General features: G+C 52.9%; 2 protein-coding genes across 2 annotated transcripts; both read right to left on the bottom strand.

Moving 5' to 3' along the window:
* Positions 1–2756: 2756 nt before the first annotated feature.
* FOXL1 (forkhead box L1) lies at positions 2757–4280 on the bottom strand. The gene has a single exon (XM_022582976.3). It carries the CDS (start codon positions 3792–3794, stop codon positions 2757–2759), a length of 1038 nt encoding a protein of 345 aa, XP_022438684.1. The 5' UTR covers positions 3795–4280.
* A 7601-nt stretch (positions 4281–11881) lies between these two features.
* Positions 11882–15571, bottom strand: FOXC2 (forkhead box C2). The gene has a single exon (XM_022582821.3). It carries the CDS (start codon positions 14684–14686, stop codon positions 13178–13180), a length of 1509 nt encoding a protein of 502 aa, XP_022438529.1. The 5' UTR covers positions 14687–15571; the 3' UTR covers positions 11882–13177.
* Positions 15572–20115: the final 4544 nt, after the last annotated feature.

Here is a 20115-nt window from a genome sequence, read left to right as displayed (position 1 = left end):
TGTACACATACACATTTATCACTGCACATACACCTGCCATATCCCCTATTATGATCAGTGCACTCATAAGTGTGTGTGTGTGTATGTGTGTGTATGTGTGTGTGTATGTGTGTGTATATGTGTGTGTGTGTATGTGTGTGTGTGTGTGTGTGTGTGAGATCAAGGCTTAAACCAGCGATCATCTACAGGAACCAGAATCTGTTCCCTTTGTTTAGAGGAGGACACTGAGGCATACTTCAGATTGCCAAAGAACAGAACGATTTGGTTGCTTTTAGTTTACTTGAAATCTAGGTGATTTTGTTTTTATTAAGAGTAGAAACCTTTCCTTGCTCTCACTGATCCGTAATTTGGAGCACATGACTAAACTGGAACATCAGAACAGCTGCTTGGATTGCTAAGTGCCACAGCCCCTCTCTCTCTCCAGTAGGAAGGAAAACACATGGAATTGTATAGAATCCATAGAAATGACCCCACTGTCCGTTTCTCTTTGCTTTCCTAAACCAGATGAATGTGGGGATTAGGTAACAGAACTCCTCTTTATGTATGTATAAACACCCTTACAAAGTAATACATACTCCTGCCTTTTTGTTCTTTGCCATAAAAATAACGTTCATGGAACTTTTTGGAACTGTAACTCTAAGATAAATGACAGTATTTTTTAAAATGACAGTATTCGATTATTTGTTTCTCCAGAAAACAGGCATCATAACTTAACAAAACACACAAGATCTCAAATCAAACATAAGAAGAAAACGTTAAAAACACACCCTCCACAGCAGAACCTTCATCTTGTTGCTGACATCCAGGCAGCACCCACCAGTCCTGGGGTTTTCGGCTCCTACCCTCCAGTCCATGCTTGTGTACCCTCCCTCGGAAGCCAGAGCCTCCGAGATATAATCCCAGGCTCCCCTTTCTTATTACACTGTTTGTTTATCCCCCCCACCCCAGTAATCCACTGAACCAGTCACTGAGAGGTTAATGAAAAAACAACTTTATTCACAGAGGCTGAGATTTCGGGATAACAAAATATCGAATGACGGCCCTTCCACCACATTTTAAGTTAATCACAGTGATCCTGGATCTCAACAATAGGATCTCATCAAAGTTCTTAACGTCAAGGACCCTGAAGCTCGCCCGCCAAAGTGTTCCCACCAGCCCGGGCAGAAAGCGGTCATGGATGCACGTGTGGGTCGGTAGCACACGCCTTCAGGATGAATTCTCAGTAAGTCGGCTCTGTGCCTACTAGTTATTAAATTATTCTGCCTGTCCAAAATATCCAACATATTAACCAACAGGCTCTCCTGATGTAAAGTTTGTGTTCATTTTTATATGTCCTGGAAACTGCTCTAAAAAATTCAGAGACTGTCTCCACCTCCCTCCAAGAACTCATGGCTTATTGTGCTTTTCCCACATCAGATAAAATTAAAGTAACTTGGAGGTTCAGGAAATCAAGTTTCAGAACCACCAAAACAACCCAAAGAGAGACACCATAAGAGGTTAGATGCATTTCCCAAAAGTTTCAAGCTGTACCGGGCTGTGAAAAATCTCAATTTTCATAACCAGATCTTTGTCTCAGCCCCCTGCCTTCCCGCCCACCCCTCACACCAGACTTCCAGTCACCTCCATAGGTGTTTATTTAGCTGCAGGCTCTGGGCCTGCCTGGTTGGGGCTTAGAGGGAGGAGCCAGTTGCAGTCGGCTGGGAAGCCTCCCACCAAGCCTCCTGTTCCTTGGGGTCCAGAGAGCCGCCTCCACAGACACCAGTGGGCTCCCTTACTCTTGCTGGCACTAACCCATCTCTCCCTCTACTTGCTTTCCATGTGTTTGTTTCACCCAACTCTTTTGATTAAAAGTAGTCCTTCACTACACAATTCTGGAAAATGTAGCAACAGTCAAGGCTAGATCTTGAAAAAAAACATGGAAGTGGAAAATCTTCCGCTGTCTTAGACATCTTCGCTCCCCCTCACACACTTCCGGTGTCTCCAGAAATCTTTCGACCCCTTAAACAAAAAAGCAAAGAGATAGGAGGATGGCTATTGCTGGTAACATGCGTTGGAGAACACGTGTATTGATTAACAAGCTATCATAATGCAACAAAATGCTAAATGATATAGAGTGCACTTTCTTAATAGAAGTTGTTAATACAGATGTTTTCAGAGGGCAATCCTTACAGTAAAAAGAATCAAGCATTTTAGCCAAAGAATATAGCATGTTCCTTTTACTATCTAGAAAGGAAAAGAGAAAAATTCTCCCTGGACTTCAGGGACAAACCCAGCTGTGAACACCCATCACCCCGACGAGCTCAAAGCCAAGGCCCAGGCCACAGTGACAACCGAGCTGGTGATGGTCAGACCGTGGCTCTCAGATAGGAAGGACCACACTGCGGCCATGTATCTGCCCTCGGGTTGTCTGGGCCCTCCCGTTCCCCAGACACGCAGGGCCTGTCTGGGTAGCCAGTGGGACTGACCTAAGGTCAAGGCATTTTCCTGCTCCCACAGTAGGAGGTCTGAGATGCCCAAGTCCCAGCATGGGCAATGTCTTTTAAATCTCCGAAGCTGCTCCGGGTTCTGGGAAGGTCCGCCTTGCACGAGGCAGGGGAGTGTGCCCATCCCTGCGCAGAGGTTGCTAATACTTCCCAGGAGTCGGCAGAGGAAATCATTTTTAAAAAAACACGCGACTTCTTCCTCCAGCGGTGGGAGTCCTGGTTGCTCACAAGAAGCTCAGACCAGGGCAGGGGAAAGATCAGGCACTGTTTGCTTTACTGGAAATGAAGCACCGTGTCGGGGAGCTGCAGAGGGAAATAGGAGAGGAAAGGGATCCCGAGCTGGTAAAAGCCGCCCTGGACGTGCGGGTCGAGCATCAGGGAAGCGTTGAAAGGTGGACGGAGGCCGGAGGAGGTGGCCAGAAGCGAGGCGCCCAGACAGCCGCCGGGCCCCTGCTTGGCGCCCCCCAGGAGCTCGCCCCCTCCAGCCGGCTTTTGCCCCTGCCGTCCCGCCAGGATGCTGTCTATGCTGAAGCTCTTGGACTTGTCCGAGCTCTTCGGAGAACTGCGGGAGGCGGGGCGCGGAGGGGACCGCGAGCCATCCACCGTGCGCGCGGGCTGGCTGGCGGCCACGGCCGCTGCGCCCTGGAGCGCGTCGCCTGCGTCCCCAGAGGGCGACGCGGGCCTGGGCCAGTGGAGGGACGCCGGAGGAGAGGAGCCTTCCCGGAGGGGCGAGGGGCGCGCAGGCGCTCCCTCGTGGATGGGGGTCGCGGGGCGGGGGCGCGCTCCCCCTCTCCCCACCTCCGGCTGCGCTTCTGCGCCGCGCTCCTGCAGCTCGGCGCGGGCCCGCTTGGCCTCCGGGGCTCCGGGACCCGGCTTGGGCTTCCTCTTCCGGCGCCGGTAGTTGCCATTCTCGAACATATCCAGGCAGCGAGGGTCCAGCGTCCAGTAGCTGCCCTTGCCGGGCCGTCCTTTCTCGCGGGGCACCTTGACGAAGCAGTCGTTGAGCGAGAGGTTGTGGCGGATGCTGTTCTGCCAGCCCTGTCGGTTATCCTGGTAGAAAGGGAAGCGGTCCATGATGAACTGGTAGATGCCGTTGAGCGTGACCCTCTGCTCAGGCGCATCCTGGATCGCCATGGCTATGAGCGCGATGTAGCTGTAGGGCGGCTTCTGGGGGGGCTCCACCCGGCCCGAGGCCGCCAGAGCGGCCGCGGGGGCGAAGGCCAGAGGCAGCCCGGGTCTCTCGGGGCCGTACAGATAGAGCATGGGAGAGGCGGCCAGAGCAGGCAGCCGGGGACTGAAGAGGTGGCTCATGGCGAGTGGGAGCCCGCGCTGCGCTCCGGCGTCGCAGGCGACCCAGGCGGCTTAGGGACTGTGCCCCGCGCCGCAAGGGCCCTCCAGGGGAGCCTGCCCTGCGCCTGCCTCCCGCTCTGCCGCTCTCCCCGGCGGCTCGGGGCTCTGTCCCTTCTTCATGGCTTTAAAAATGTTAAATAATTGTTGTAAGTTTGCTATTATATGTTGACTTAGCGCTGGAAAATAAATTGTCTATGATAAACAGTCGCTGTGTTCTCAGCCCACCCACATTAATTAAAATTTCATTGCTGAAAAACTCCAAGCTTTTCCCTCCACGTGTCTTTTTGATACCAGCCAATCGGTTTCGGGGTTATTCCTTCATTTGTTTATAGAATTAGTCTGTTGATAAGTCCGCCCACCCAAGTTGAATCAAGCTGTGTTTATTTGGAAAAATTTCCGGGCACCCAATATATAAACGCACTGATCTGATGTTTGAAATATCACGTCCACCCCTTGACGCTGTAAGCACACACAGTCAGTGAGGCAGGATGTGGATCGCGGTGGCTCAGAGCGGGGGTCTGCCAGGCCAGGAAGGAGAGGTGGGGGTGGGAGGGGCGCAGGGGTGAGTTTTACCTCTGGCCTGGGGGAGCCCCGAAATCCCATGGCCTCCCACAAAAGATCTTTTCTTCTCCCAGGCTTAGTAGGAAATGTAGAGATGACACAGTCTCATAAAATGCCTTCTGAGGTCTTTTAAGAGCTCTTAGATATTTTGGCGGGGGAGAGGAGATAGATGGGAGTCTGATTAGAAGAGGATGCAGCCCTCCTTGGAGAGATCCTTGGGATGCCCCAGAGGAGCTGGGGGCAGGGGGGTGGGTGGAGGCATACTCCCTGGGGGCCTAGCCCGAAAGGGGCAAACCTCGGGGCTCCCTGGGGACCTGGGGAAGAGGACTCCAGGAGCCCAGTTTCTCCCGAAGCCAGTGGCACAGGGCACTGAGAGTTGGAGAGGGCGTGCAGTGCCGGGTCCATAGGTTAGTTGGGGAGGTTTCAAAATAAACCCTTTTGAAGAGCTGAGGGGGAGAGACTAAGGTCTTTCTGATGGGCCTGAGATTGCGAGGAGGAGCACCATAAAAGGGGAACTTGGCAGCTGGTGCAGGAGAGCTGGTATTTGTGAATGCGGGTCTCTTGCTTTATATTCTGTGCTTTCCTGTTTATAACAAGGAGGGGGTTATAACAACTTTACAAGTGCACGCAGCTGGCCCGTGATTACATTAAGCGTTTGGGAAGCCTGCTCGCTCTCCCGCCGCTCCCCTCCCCACTCACCCTGGGGTGTAAGCACTCCCCACCCGGTCTCATTTTACATTTAGCCACGTCCCGGTTTGAATCAAAAACCGTGAATGATGCTGACTTAGAAGGAGGTGTCTCCCCCTACTCCACCGCCTTGGAGGGGTGGCACGTAACGTGACTAGTTCCTGTTTTACGATCTTTGCTGAAAATATTTTAAAAGAAAGAAAGAAAAAGCTTGGGATAACTGAATTAACGTTTCTTGAGTCAACCGTGTGGATGCCAAAGAGAAGGCAGAGGAGTGAGGACGGCAGGTGAGGGTTGTAACGGCCCTCGAGGCTCCCTGGCAATTGGGAAGACACGCACTAAACCTGCGTTAATGAGGGAGGGGCCTGTCTGCTGCTGCTGTCACAGAGAGGCGACCCTATGCTGGGGACCGGCTGCCAGTGCTCAGGTCACCCCTGAACACGGAAAAGCAGGGAGAATCCCACTCTAAAATGCGGAATCCAGAAAGTAACTCATGTGTTTGGGGGTTCCGAATAGACTACAGGGGACCCGGTACGTTTGAAATACCAAAAAGGAAGTCAAGGTCAGGGTCGAAAAACCGGTTTGGGGGCAGGCGGGGCTTGAGGGACAGCCAGGTCAGGCCCTGGGACACATCCGGGCCTCCGTCCCCAGCGCTGCAATTCTAACTTATGCCCAGTGTCCCGCCTGGCCTGGTCCCGGCTTTGGTCTTGAGGATGGCCCTCTAGCCAAGAGGGGGCGGGGCGCTGCCTTCTCTCTGGATCCCTGGCTTTCCTCGGAGGCCCCGTTTCAACCCTGGGATGGAAAAACAACCTCAATGTCGGCGCTTTTGCAACGCACGGGTACCACAGTCGCCGGAGTCACCCAACCCCTCCAGACCAGAGCGCCCCCTGCAAGCTCAAGTTTGGATCCAGCCTCGGTGCCGGCTCGAACAGACCCAGAGCCAGACCCAGAGCAAGAGACAAACCGGTGTTACTGCGCGGAGCCCCCACCTCCGCTCCCGGAGCCCTTCCTGGAGTTTCCCAGGCACCCAAAGTCCAGCACGTACATCCTTGCCTTTCCGGAAAGGCGCGCCACCGCAGCGCTCCTTCTAAACTCTAAGGCAAATCGGAGCTTGAATTCGTACAATAATAAACACCGCCCAATTTGGGCATGGGCGGGACGCAGGCGGAGACACGCGCAGCTGGTGGGCAGGGCACTGATAGTAAAGAAAAAACAACCCCAGTTCTAGTCGCGGTCTGGAGAGGCGAGCCCCACGTGCTTGCAGCAGTTAGCAACCTCTCTGAGAGGTTTCAGCCGCAGAACTCCGGCAGGGCGCCCTAACCCGGCTCCGGCAGGGGGAAGAATCCTGGGCTCCCAGGTGAAGTGTGTAACTTGAGCTTAGGAGGGGACGCTGCAGGAAGGAGCCCCCGCGCTGGGGCTTATTTCCGGGGAGCGCAGGGAACAAGCACCGAGTGTCCGAGTGTGGATGCGCCCTCGTGCGGAAGCTCTGTCGGGTGAGGACCTATCGGAGGCTCGGTGGGGGGACCAGCTGAGCCTAGGAGACAGCCGGGCAGACTGGGTGACTCAGAGAGCCAGATGGAGACGCCGAAAGTTCCCTGCAGGTTCATAGGTCTTCAAATCCCAGAAAAGCACATTCATCTCTGAAGTCAGTGGGAGTGCGTCTTCCAGATTGCAGGAAAGCCCTGAAATCATGCTTCCGGAAGGACCGTGGCAGTTCCAGCTCTGGGGCCCAAGCACAAATTGGGTTCAGTGTGGGATGAGGGCAGAAAGTACCATTCCCAGCTCCCTGGCAGAAAGCCTGCTCCTTGGGCGGGCCAGGCACTAGCCTGGACCAAAGAGGCCTCACAATAAAAGTCTTCGGAGGAGAGACAGGAGTTCCTCCCATGCCCCGCTCCCATCTACCCTTCTTCTGCTTCACCGGTAAATAAAGAGCAGACATTCAAGTTAACGATGATCTGCGCCATATTCCCAAATACCTGCCTCACTTTTCTAAGTGTGAAGGTGGTTAACGAATTGTATATATATTTGAATGAACGAATGATTCTACCATACGTTTGAGAAGAGTGAGGGTGGAAGGATGCAAGGTCACCTTAGTGACAAAATGTGGGCAAGGATGATGATAATAAGGGTAACACGAATAACTAACTATGTCTCGAACACTACTGTGTGCTGGCACTGTTCTAAGTGCTTTCCTTGTATTGTTACTCCGTCCTCACCCTAAGAAACAGAAACATTTATCGTTCCCATTCTGCAGATCAGGCAACTGAGGCCAGGAAGTTAACTCACCTCAGGTCTCCTAGGAGGAAGTGTTCCAAACACAGGAAAACAATCGCATTATAATAGCTACTGTGTGTGGTTCTTGAGAACCCTGGCAGCATCTATGGAAGATGCGAGGATGGATTCACCCATTTTACAGATGGTGAAACTGAGGCCGGGCACGGAACACCGGGAAACAACGGAGGTAGTAAACGGAACAGGGATTGGAACCCACACGGTTTCCTCCAAAGGGAGATTCTCTGAGGTCTGACACCCTCAGGTGAGCACAGAAGCTGAGTGATGTGTGTCTGGAGTAATCAAAGGGTAAGGGGGCCCTCTGGAGAGAAGGGATGAGTGCCCCACCCCCAGAGCTGGGAGATTTGGGGCATTGTAAGTAGGAGACCCAGAGTCCTCACATCCTGCCAAAACCCAGGACACCCTCTCCTTCCCTACCCTCCTCTTCCACTTTGAAAGAATCTTAGAGCAGTGTCTTCTGCTTCTCTCAGGGGAAGTGAGCCATAAAGGTAATGGTTGGCCAGATGCTGATTGAAGCCCAGAGAAAAGGGGCAGTTAGGGCCCGGGCACCACCCTGCCCAAGCATATCAGCATTTAGCCTGATATATGCAGTTAATTGAGACCAAAGAATCCTTTCTCTTCTGTTATCCAGGTAAATCCTAATAGCTAACAGCCCTTACTATGGACTGGATGTTATCGAAGCACTTTCCCCACGGGCGTTGGGTCCATTAATCCTCACGATAACCCTATTTGATGATCCTGTTATTTTTTCAGTTGAGAAATGGGCTCAGAGAGCTTGAGGTAGCATGCCCCAGGTCACGGGGACCCTCAGTTGGCCTGTGCGCGGTAGGGCCCGAGTTGGTGCATGTGGATTTGGCTTAGAGAGAAAATCTCCATCGGGGAACCCATCTGGAAAAATAACATGAGGGCAGAGAGAGCGCCCAGAGGGGCTGCTGGGAAGGTAAGGTCCAGGATCAAGGGCCACCGAGCCTCCGTGAGGTCAGAACGGCCTCCCTGGCCTCCATGACCTCCCAGCCTGGGTGGGCGTATGGAGTGAGCACAAAGCCCTCCCCGGGCTCCCCAACTCCATTCCCTTAAAGGGACCATCAATGCCAGCAAGTCCATCGAGCTGTCAACCCACCCCCTTCCCCCGTTCCAGCCTTCACACACTCACAGCCCCAGCATAAAGTCCCCACGGACCTGACCCAGGAAGAAACGCAGCGCCAGAGAGGCACCTTCAAGAATCCAACTCTACCCAAGCTATGTCTGTCTGCTTCTGCTGCAGAACAGAAATGCTGCAAAAGCCAGAGAGGGAAAGGCTTGCATAAGTGGAGGCGGTGGCGTCTTCCCAGGTGCAGCAGCGGGTGCCCAGCCTTCCCAACTCCCTGAAACTTTCCACCCCCTTCCCTACATGCCTATGTCAAAAAGCAAACATTTCAAATGCCTTGGTGAGCTGAGGCCAGGCAAGAAAGAGGCAGGCAGGCAATGCTTCTCAAAGTTTGGGAAAGCATTTCAAGTGTGTGGTGCCAGCAGGCACTCGGGGGTGGCTCTGACCAGGGGGTCCCGCTGACCTGGAGTCTGTCCCCCACTCCCCAGCCACCCCTGGCCTCGCTGCACCCAAAGGCGTCCCTACTCTCTACTCATCCACTCCCACCACGCCCTGACCGACCGGCACGAGCACGTGGTCCCGAGGACGCAGGCACACATCCCCTGAGACGCCCGCCCCGTACGGGCTCCCAGACCCCAGTGCATTCTACTTATTCGTCACGGGAGTCTCTTCTCGGTGTCACTCTCTCCACTCACCTCAGGTTTATGGTTATCAATAAATTTCCATTGGCCAACCTGGCCCAACACCCCGTCCAGATTTCTGGATTGGGGCTGGGGCTGAGGATGGAAGAGGCGGGTACTCGGCCACCGGGGACCTGGGAGCTCTGCTCTGTGCTTTGAGTGAAGCTCACAAGCCTCTCCCAGGCCCAGAGGTGATCCCACCGCCCGCCCCCACCCCCAGGCAGTCTTGGGGTAAAGGGCAGGAGATGGACCTGGGAAGACTTATGAGCCAAGTGCTGAAGTTCCCAGGACCCTGCATGTTCTTCTCCCACTAACTTCTGATATTCACTTCTTGCGAGTAGAGCAGGGTAGTGGGGATAAGCGAGGGCCCATCGCAGGAGCCGGGGATGCAGGAAAAAATATGCCCGCTGCCCTGAAATGCCCTTGCACTCACCTGCTCATTTTAGATGAGAAGGCCAAGGCGAGGGAGGGAAGGACTTTGTTCACACAGTGAGATGTGGTCCTCTAACCCCTAGCCCACTGCTCCAGCAACTCGAGGATGCGTGGCGCTACCGATTTTGGCGTCCTCGAGGACAAGCCACTTGAACCAGAGCAGTGAGGGCTGCCGGGCCACAGACCCAAGACTGGCCGTGGGAGAAGCCCAACCTTCAGCCTCTCTCCCTGAAAGCAGTGAGCCTGGGTGTCTCTCCGAGTCTTACAAGAAGCATGGCTACTCCAGCTGCGGCCTCTCCAGGGCTAAGAACGACGTGCAGGATGCTCAAAGGCCACTGGGTCTCTTTGGCGGCCTTTATCTGTCGAAACTGCACCCTGGTTAGAGACACAGTCCACCCAGCCGAGGCCAGTCGGGGACGCAGGGTTATCTCTGTGGGAAACGGTCTCTGTTGTGGTGTTCGGGTCACTTCCATTTTATTTGCTGTATCTTTGAGACCTGCCCGGCTGTATCTTACTGGGTCAGGAAGAAACGTGGTTATCAGACGCAGCTTCACGCAAACTGCGTTCGGTGGCCCACAGAGCCGCCTTAGCAAGGAGTCCCGGCAGACCTGCAATCCGGCCCTTCCAGCCCCGACCTCCTTTCCCCTTTTCCTGAAAGGCCCTGGGCCTCCCTAGGAGAGCGGCGGAGGAAGGAGCGGCGAGCGGATGGAGACGTGGAGCCGGGACGCCCCGCGCAGTCTCTGCGCGTCGGGCGCAGACGCGTAGGGTGGCGCGGAGACCAGCAAGGCAGCCGGCGGCGCCTGGGCTCCGCGCTCAGTCCCGGCGTCCGGTCTTTGCCACTTCGCTGAGCAACGGACGCCCCAGGCCACTGAGCCCCGAAGCCTCTAGGGCTGCTGCAGGCCGGGGCTGAGCCTGGCTCCGAGCGCAGGGCCTCCCCCCCCAACCCCACCCCACACGCGGCCGGCCTCCAGGCGCTTCCCGCACTCCAGGGCCTGACTCGCCTCCATTCTGCCGCCTCCACAGGCCTGGATAACTCCTCCAACAGTCCCCAGGTGGCCACGTTCCCAGGGGAATGGAAGGGCCCCTCGCCGTGGCCTCCGTGAGCCACCCGCTCAGATGAGCGGCCCACGCACAGCGGGGACTTCTTTAAGAGGCTTTCCCAAAGGTAGGAGACCCCAGCGCGGTGTCAAGGGCAGATCAGATCTCTGACTCCGTGGTTCCATTTCTCTCTCCACTGTTTTCCATGTGTCTCTGAGACCTCCTCTGAGTTCTAAATCTTAAGGTGAGGGCAGGCTTTCAGGGAGAACTCTGAAATACCTGGGGAAGCAGAAAGCCAGCTAGAACACTCTCCTCGAGGGGAGCAAAGTGAAACCCCAGTGCCCGAGTCCTCAGTGAGCGATCTGCAGCCTCATTCTGCAGCTCAGAGAATGGTCTCAGGGGTCTCTCCCTCCCTCTCTCTGGTGCATCCCACTCAACTGAGTACCAAGGACCCGGGGGCTCACCACTCCTATGGTCATGAAAAGGAATAAAATGCAACCTTTAAGTCTTAGCCAGGTGCCACCTCTGGGGCCACAGATTGAAAGAATCTGTGTTGCACATATGGGGGAAATTATTATGCTCAAACTCCCCCCGATTCGATTTCAGCATAACATAGAGACAAGATGCCATGTTAAAAACAACGTAACGCCCAGGTTACATACAAGGCTACCGCATCCAGCAAGATCACCTTCTGGAAAAGCATCATCTCCTTAAGTGTTAAGTTCAGAGGAGCTGCACTCTAGGCAAGGTACAGACTGCCTTCTCACCTGCTGGGCTGGGAAACTAATTCCCAACTTGGACCTCTGGACCCCAAAGTCACACACAGAGACCAAGAGGGGAGTTGCGTGTTTTGGTCAGTGAAACAGATAGTAAAGCCATCCCTCCTCCCACGCGCAGCCGCACCTCACAAAGGCTGCATGGCTATTTAAAATTTTAAGGACAAGGTATCAAAATTGAAAAGAAAAATAATCTATTATTTAAAGTCCTGGAAAAGTTGACAAATTTAAAACTCTAAAAGCATTGTAAATTACTTTTGAAGTGCGACGAGGCTTTAAAATTTTTCACTGCAGTAGGGTAAACATTTAGAAATCAAATCCAGAAATGAAGAGGTCAAAGATTCACCTCTGATCTGGTCACCGCCAGGGATGGTCATTAAATGGTACAGAATCAATCCCCTTTGGATTTCCGCCATCCGGGTTCAAATTCTTTTCTGGAGAACTATTAAAGTGGGGAAGGAAGTCCGTATTTTAGGAAACTGAGGAAAAGCAGGACTCCCCCTGGTTTGTTGTCAGCTAATGGAAAATGTTTATCCTCCTCTCCCTCACCTCCTAAATTGGAGATGGCTGGACACTGGGATGGAATGGCACTGTTTGTTTTGACTATTGGCATGTTTTTCTGCGTTTAACAAAATGCATTACAGCAAATGTCATTACGGCTCACAGCCCTTCAGGCAGCAACGTCCAAGCAGGACTGTTTCTTGATTGCCTCAGTCAGGGTGGGATTCTGAATTAATCGAAAGCCTTTTGTGACACTGGCGGGACAACAGGGGAGTTCCCCCAGTCTTCTGTGATCATCTGTAGATGTCTACACATTTACCCACCTGTGTAACAAAAATAATCAAAACAGGTGGGTTTGTGAACACACCTGGTTTTTAAAAATTCGAGAATACAAACACACTGTCCGGACTTTGGGCAGAAAAACAACATGGGTTTATTTTAAGGCAAGTACAACAATTAAGACCACATAAGACAAACACAGGTCAAGTTAAATTTTTAGTGTTTTTTTTTTTCTTTTAGGAATGCTGGGGGAGGAATCTACTATACAACACCATCACACTTTGTAAATAAAAAGTATCAGATACTTGACTTCTTTATCCGCCAACAACAACAAAAAATAAATTATTTTCTTGTTTTGTAAAAGACCTACAACTGGGAAAAGAATTATATCTCATAATTGTACAGGGGGGGGAACCCCGCATAGGTTTCTTGAATTTTCACTTTGGCAGTTAGAAATGGTCGGGCAAGATGAGAAATTATCCAGTGAACTCAACTTTAAATATTATATTAATGGCTCTGAAAAACAACAAAAAAATAGCCTGATTACAAATCCACACATTTGTACAGCACGGTTAGAGAAATTTAAAATTACACACAGCACATACATAATCTATAGAGACCCCCATAGACCTATGGGGGTCTCTACAGAGAATCATTACTGGATCGCTATGGGATTTGGTCCATAAGTTATAATTTTTGAAACCCCGAGTGGAGCAGTGAGCACAGCCATCCTGGAAGGGGAGGGGGATTTAAAAATCATTATTCATTTCGTTGGGCCGCGTCCCTGTACTGGGGCCTCTTGGGATCTCAGAAACGGGGCGGCGAATTAAAGTTACCTGCAGCTTCGCAGAGGGCTGAGGCTGGCGCGCGCGCTCTGTGCTCCCGGGTCTGCGGAAAAAGCGGTGGGCAAGTTTGGGTTCTTTTTGCGTCTCCGCAGCCTGAACTGTTTGAGAGGGTCGCGTCTGGGAGGCGAAGCCAGAGCGGGCCAGGGCAGAGGAGGGCCGGGGCAGGTCAGTATTTCGTGCAGTCATAGGAATATGGAGCTGCGTGGCGGTAGAGAGAAGGCGTAGATCTGTAGGGCAGCTGACAGCTCGCGTTGCTGCTCACCTGGGGTTCCCCGAGGGTCGAGTTCTCAATCCCCAGCCGGTGGGAGTTGAACATCTCCCTGACGTTAGGGAAAGTCTGCTGCTGGGCTGCGAACGTGTGGCCGGAGAGGTGGTTGAGGTCCCCGCTGTGGTTCAGATACCAGGACGCCGCCTGGGCCGCGGCGGCCCCGGGCTGCGGCGCCGGTTGGGGCTGGGGAGCCGGTGGGGGCGGCGGCGCCTGCGGATGGTGGTGGCCGTGATGCTGGTGGTGATGGCCGGCGGCGGCGAGCGCGCCCTCCTGGCCGGCGGCGAGGTTGAGGGCGCTCAGGGGCGACGTGGGGCCGCTCGGGTGGTCCGAGAGGGCCTCGTCCAGCGCGGGCGGGACGCACATGTGCGCCGGCCGCTCGGCCCCGGTGTACAGGCTCATGGCGCGCATGCTGCACTGGTAGCCCCCGGCGCCCGCAGCCTCCAGGCCCTGCGCGCACGGCTGGCCGTAGGCGGCCGCGGGCGGCGCGGCGGCGTAGGGCAGAGCCAGCGGCGGCACCACCAGGCCCGCGCGCCCGGCCGCGGGGCTCAGCTCGCCGCCCGGCGGCGACGTTCGCAGCGTCATGATATTCTCCACGCTGAAGCCGGGCAGCCCGTTGGGCGCGCCTGCGTGGTGCTCCGGCAGCGAGCCGTCGGGGGAGCCGGCGGGCGTAGAGGCCGCGCTGCGTGGGCTGCCCTGCAGCGCACTCTCGGGGCTCAGCGTCTCCACCTTGGTGATGACCGGCAGCGCCGGCGACGCCGCCTCGCTCTTGATCACCACCTTCTTCTCGGCCTCCTTGGGGGCGTCCGCTAGTGGGGGGGCGGCCGGGGCGCCCTTGGACGCCGCCGGGGGCGGCTCCTTGAGGTGGGCCCGCTCCTCCTTCTCCTTGGGCACGTCCTTCTTCTTGAAGCGCCGCCGGCGCCGCAGGAAGCTGCCGTTCTCGAACATGTTGTAGGAGTCCGGGTCCAGGGTCCAGTAGCTGCCCTTGCCAGGCTTCTTGTCGTCGCGGGGGACCTTGACGAAGCACTCGTTGAGCGAGAGGTTGTGGCGGATGCTGTTCTGCCAGCCCTGCTTGTTCTCCCGGTAGAAGGGAAAGCGATCCATGATGAACTGGTAGATGCCGTTCAGGGTGATCTTCTTCTCGGGCGCGTTCTGGATCGCCATGGTTATGAGCGCGATGTAGCTGTAGGGCGGCTTCACGAGGTCCTTGGGCGCCGCGGGCTGGTGGTGGTGGTAGGGCGCGTAGGAGCGGCCCATGCCCGCGCCGTACTGCTCCGGGTGCCCCGAGTAGACACCCATGGGGCTGGCCATGCCTCCGTAGCTGCCCGCCGCCCGGTAGTAATTCTGCTCGCTCAAGTAGGGCACCACTCCCAGGGCGTTGGGGTCGGACACAGAGTAGCGCGCCTGCATGCTGCGTCCGAGACGGCTAGCCACCGCCTGCGCGCACGGACCGCGAGGAAGGCCCTACGAGAGCGAGCGCGAGCGAGAGAGCGAGAGAGGGAGGAAGGGAGCCGGCGGGGGGAGCCCCGGGCGCCTAGAAGCCTCAGGGGTGAGCTGGAGGAGGCGCCGGGAAGGGGCGCCCGCCTTTGGGCCGGGAAGGGCGCTCTCTTTCAGCGGACCGGGCGGAGCAGCATCCTGGAGGGCGCGCCCGGGCGAACGCAGCGCCGGCCCCCGCTCGCTCGCACGCTCGCTCTCGGGACTCGGCGGGTGGCAGCCCGGGCGGGCGGCCGGGGACGGAGCGGAGACGCCGCGCGCGCGGTGGACCAAGGCTGGCCCCTCGGTCCGCGTCAGGAAGGGGAAGGCGGCTCTCCAAGCCCCCCCAGCAAATCGGCAGCCCTGAGGGTCGGAGAGCCGGGGTCCAGAGTGCTACCCTGCCGAGCCCGGAAAAAGAGGCGAAGTCCCTTTTAGGGAATGGGAAAAGTTTCAAAAGTCTTCTTGCTGAAAGCGAGTTTTTACTTTCCTCCAGCCACGCCCCCTCAGGGAACTTTGGACCAATAACCCGGCCGCTGTGGGGACTTGGCACCAATCGGGACGAGGAGCGCCGGAATCCGTCGGCTCTAAGACCCAGCCGCGCAAAACCAGACTTCTGCAGCTCAGTCTTAACTTGAAAAGATTTTTTAAAAAGTTGTATCTTATTAAAATTTATTTTATTATCACATTTTGGTTAATGGGCCCACGTGCCCAGAGCAAAAGAAATAAACAAAAAAACCCCGACGCTCCTTCGCAGATAAAAGTCAGTTTGAGATATAAAATCGAATTGCTTAATGTAGTCCAGTATCTCTCCAAAGACCTTGTAAGTAGCAAAGAACCTGGGACTATTTTTCTTATTAATGAGTGATGAGGCAAATAATTAGATTTCCTAATTATCGGGGTCCAGGTGTAATGGCTTCCAAGTAAACGTGCTGGACTGGAATGGAGGAGCCTCCGCTGTATGTTGTCATTATTTAAGCAAATAATTAATAATCAACGGGAAGTTTCCAGGTTCAGGGCAGTCAAGAATAACCTATAAAGGTTTTAGAGGCAAATTATAGAAACCGAGTGCCCCTCACCCCAACCTGAGGAGGCAGGCCGAGGCGTCTATAGGGGAAAGGCGAAGTGGGGAAAGTAGCGACATCTTGACAATATAATCCTCTAAATTCGCCGTGGTTTCAGTAAATCATCCACAACATCGGGAGCCGTTTTGTGGGGTTTGGGGAAGAGAGTGAAATAATTCTGTTCATTTCCCCCTTTCCCCTCCCGCGTAGACGCTTGCAGCCCACCAACTCCAGCTTCGCAGCGTGTCTCCCTTTTCCCAGAGATAAATTCCCTTTGACAGGCTGACTCCCGCGCTCCCCGAAGATGGGAACAATGCACCAGCCACCCGGCCCCGGGAAAGCCGGGTTCCTCTGCGCGCGAGGAGAAACCCGAGCCGCACCCCGCGCCCTGCACTCTGAGCCCTGCGCTCCGCGCTCTGCGCTCCGCTGGGGCTTCGCTCGGGACGCGCGTCCGTAGAGCGGGTTCCCGACCGGCGCCCCGCCGGCTGGAACCCACAACCCTGGGCGCAGCTCTTGCTTCCAGTTCCTGGAGAAGCCCCTTGGGATTCTCCAAGTTAACTTTCTGTATTTCAGTCTTTTCTGTTTGGCTGTTGTTTGATAAGGTGGTTTGGGCACTGGGGCTCCGCGAGAGGATGCGGTAAGCGATTGCAAATGGTTAAAGACACCTCCGGAGATGGTATTATTCGGGATATCGACCTGGAGCGACTCGGAGATCCTCGCCCTTCAAAGCTTTCTCCTTCTCTCTAGGAGTCCCAGAAAGTTTGTTTATTTGTGGACTGAGTATTTATTTCTTCAACACCTCGAATAATCAGGTCTCCCTCCGCTCGCTTCCCCGAAGGGGCAGGACATCTATAAGACGGGCTAAATGCTGGTCAGAATTCTTCTGGAAGTTGTCGGTCTGGTTGGGAAGGGAAGAAGACTTCGGATAAAACTTTTGTATTTCGGGATTCCTTTTCCCCTCCTCACTCTCCCATCAGTTGTTTATTAGATTCCCAGGAAAAGGGTTTGAGAGAATCTACGGTCAGTCTTATCTTTGGGGGAGGTGAGTAGAACGCATTGGGGATACTTCATTCATTTTCAATAACAGAACAAAAGAAAAACATTTATATGCATTATCTTTGAATGGTATTATCTCCTGATAAATTCAAAATCAAAGGGAAAGTGCAAAATAGTTTCCTATTACCTCGAATATTCTGCTTCTGAAACATTCGCTATATTTTTTTTATGGGTGCTCTGGGTTCTTTCTCTAACTTGATTTTTGGGGGGGGCAACGAAGTAAAATAAACTGCCCAGTCCTCAGCTCACAGGTGAATGGTTTGAGCGTTCCCCGCAACCCTCCAACTCCCACTACAACTTTATTATTTTTTCATACCTCTAGTATTTTCACATCCGTTAAAAAAAAACCAAAAAAACCTCTAGCAAAAAGTGTCTTTCTCCTGGAGTACGTGACAGGCAGCCCGAGTTCTCACAATTTTACTGGAAATGCAAACTATTGATCAAGAAACACTCCTCAGTCTGTAGACTTCCTGGAGGAATATTATTTACTCTGCTTTTACGAGGTGCTTTAAGAAAAAAAGCCTTATCACAGCACAGGGCAAAAACCAAAATAGCTAAGGACCACGGAAAATAAATCCCAAAATGTCAGTTTCTGCCTGAGTTTATATTTACAAGGGTGTCCAGGTTTAAACCAATGACATCTGAAAAGAACTAGGCTGAATGGCCTAAATTATCCCCCCCCCCAAAAAAAGAGTGGGATGGGAGGGGAAAAAATCCTTATAATCAAGACAGAAAAGGTGAGCGAGACATTTTCCTTTGCTCCTGGAATTAGGTTTCTTCTCCGCTCGGTAGGACTCCGGGAGAGATGTTTGTTCAGGTTATTAAAACAACACCTTCCACACACCTGGACTTTGCAAAAACCATGTTTCCGATCTTTTCTTTTTCCTGCCAAGGTATTTTGGATTGGGGGCTGCTGATTTCTTCCTTTCTTGACCTTGCTGTCAGTGAGCCGAAAGCCAAATCGGGCCCCGGAGAGCCCTGTGCATTAGTAGAATAATAAGCGACGATAAACGCAGAAGATATTCAAGTCACTCCCCCACCCCCGGCCCCGCGCCCCACCGCACAGAGTCCTTGCCTGGGCGCCGCGGGCTCGTGCACCTGGAGGCGGCTCGGGCGGACCTGTGGTGTTGGCGCCACCTTGAGGCCTATCAGGGAACTACTCTTGAAATAGTGGGGCGGGGTGGGGGGGAAAACTCAACCGTTCTGGTTACAATGGAGGTGCTGACACCTTATGGATACACCTTAGCATTGCATGGCAGGAATAAAGTTCAAAATCTCTGAGAGAGAAAGGTAAATAAACTGTGCGCGGCGAGTCGATCAAGAAAATACAAAACATTTTCCATAGCTTTGCGATGTGTCAAGAACATGATGTGTTGGAAAACAGAAGTGTCTTTGAAACTGCTTGGGGAGCAAGAAATCCCCTTTAGGGAGACTCGCTGAGGTTTTAAGCAAATAAAACCTGCGCCTCTTAGGTGTCTACAAGTCTGGCTATATTCTTGCCAGAGTTGTTAACAAATTGCTCTCCTCGTGTCTTCCCAGGACAGCTGTCTTTCTGCCCGATGTGTGGCGTGAGTTTCAGGGAACTCATCAAAAATGTTTGGGCTGCATGTGTGTGCCTGACATTGGCTTTAACAACCCTTAACTTTAACCAAAGTTAAGGGAGACTTACAACACCTCTGCAGCCGCTTCTGCTTTTGAGGAACAACAGATTAGACAAGTGGAAGGATTTTTGTGTCTCTCCTCACTATTTTCAATACATTTCTCTCCTGGGCTCATGAGGTTTTAGGGAAAGGGACCAGAAATGAGAGCAGTCTCAGTCTTCCAAAAGCTACTTGGGATCTGATGAACCCTTGAGTTCATCAGAGCCAATGCTGCTTCTTAGAAATCCATTGCAATCCAGCTCCTAGAAATTTTTTCCAGGACAAAAAGTGTGTCCCTGATGAAAACTGTCCAAACCACCGTTCACAAATGGTAGCACCATAAACAACAAAATAACAGGGGTAAGGACTGTTCTTGGTTAAAAGATTAAAGAAACTGAACAGCTAAATGCAATATTTAATCCTAGATGGAGGAATTTTTTTAAAAACACTAATAGAGGAGAATACCTGGGGAAGTTTGAATATCACGTGTGTATTAGGTAATAATCTTTTATCAAGGTTAAAATTCTTGAGTGTGATAATTATATGTGGTCAAGTAAGAACATGTCTTGTTTTTAAAAGATGCATGTCAAAATATTTAGAGCTGATATTCATCATCTCTGCCACTTTTAAAAGATTCAACCAAGGGGGAGGGTGTGGACAGAGAGGAGAAGGAAAGAGAAAGTTGTCTAAAATGTACTAAAATGAGGACAATTGCTGAACCCATGGTATGTGGGTATTCATTGTTTATTGGTCTTGCAATTTCTAAGTTTGAAATTTTTCAAAATTAAAAAAAAAAGATTGGGAGAAAACCACCTTTGTTAGTCTGGAAATTTAAAAAGGGATGTGACACAGAGCAAACATCTTTCCATGGAAGGAAATTAGGGTTTCCGTATTGCAAACACTAATGTAGGGGCCTAATTTGGCCCCCAATGTCCCCTCTCCTTGTGTTCTGGAAGTTTCTGGAAAACAATCTTGAACAACCATGGAGTTTATCACATTAACTTGTGGTGGTTTTAAAAAAATATCAACCAAACGCTGATTGTCTAAGGAGCTTATCTATCTGTATAATTCAAGCGTCACCACAATTAATACCATCAAAATTGTAAGAAATCCAATAGAGTACTGTAGATGTTTCTGAAACAGAATATTAAAGATATACATATGTTTCTTCTTAAAGAGAGTCAATTGCATACCTCTTTCTGCTGCCCGTTTCATGCCAGTTCTATACAGTTGCCCTTATGCACGTTGCTATGCAACTGGTTGGCTTACACAGTGTATCAGTCAGTTGAGGCCGGTGTATGCTGCAGTAACAAACAACCCAAGTCTCACTGACTTCATCTTGAGCCAACCCCAGCTGGGTGTCACTCAGGAGCCTGGGTTTTCAAAGGCTGCCCCTCCTGTCACCTTGGCAGGGGCAGGAGAGGCAGATTCTGCCCTGGGAATTAAGTGTCCAAGTGACACATGGCACTTCCATTCACGACTCATTGGCCTGAACAGATCATGTGGCCCCAACACACCCCTGGGGCAGGGAGTTCAGTCTTCCCTGTGCCCAGGCAGATGGGTGAGCTGACTTTTGTTTAGCAGTCTCATGTCTGCCACACATGTCCTA

Source organism: Delphinapterus leucas, chromosome 20 (genome assembly GCF_059928025.1).
Source record: "Delphinapterus leucas isolate spDelLeu-1000000601 "Yukka" chromosome 20, BTC_Dleu_Yukka2, whole genome shotgun sequence".
Lineage (NCBI taxonomy): Eukaryota > Metazoa > Chordata > Mammalia > Artiodactyla > Monodontidae > Delphinapterus > Delphinapterus leucas.
This window is presented reverse-complemented; position numbering and strand designations above follow the sequence as displayed.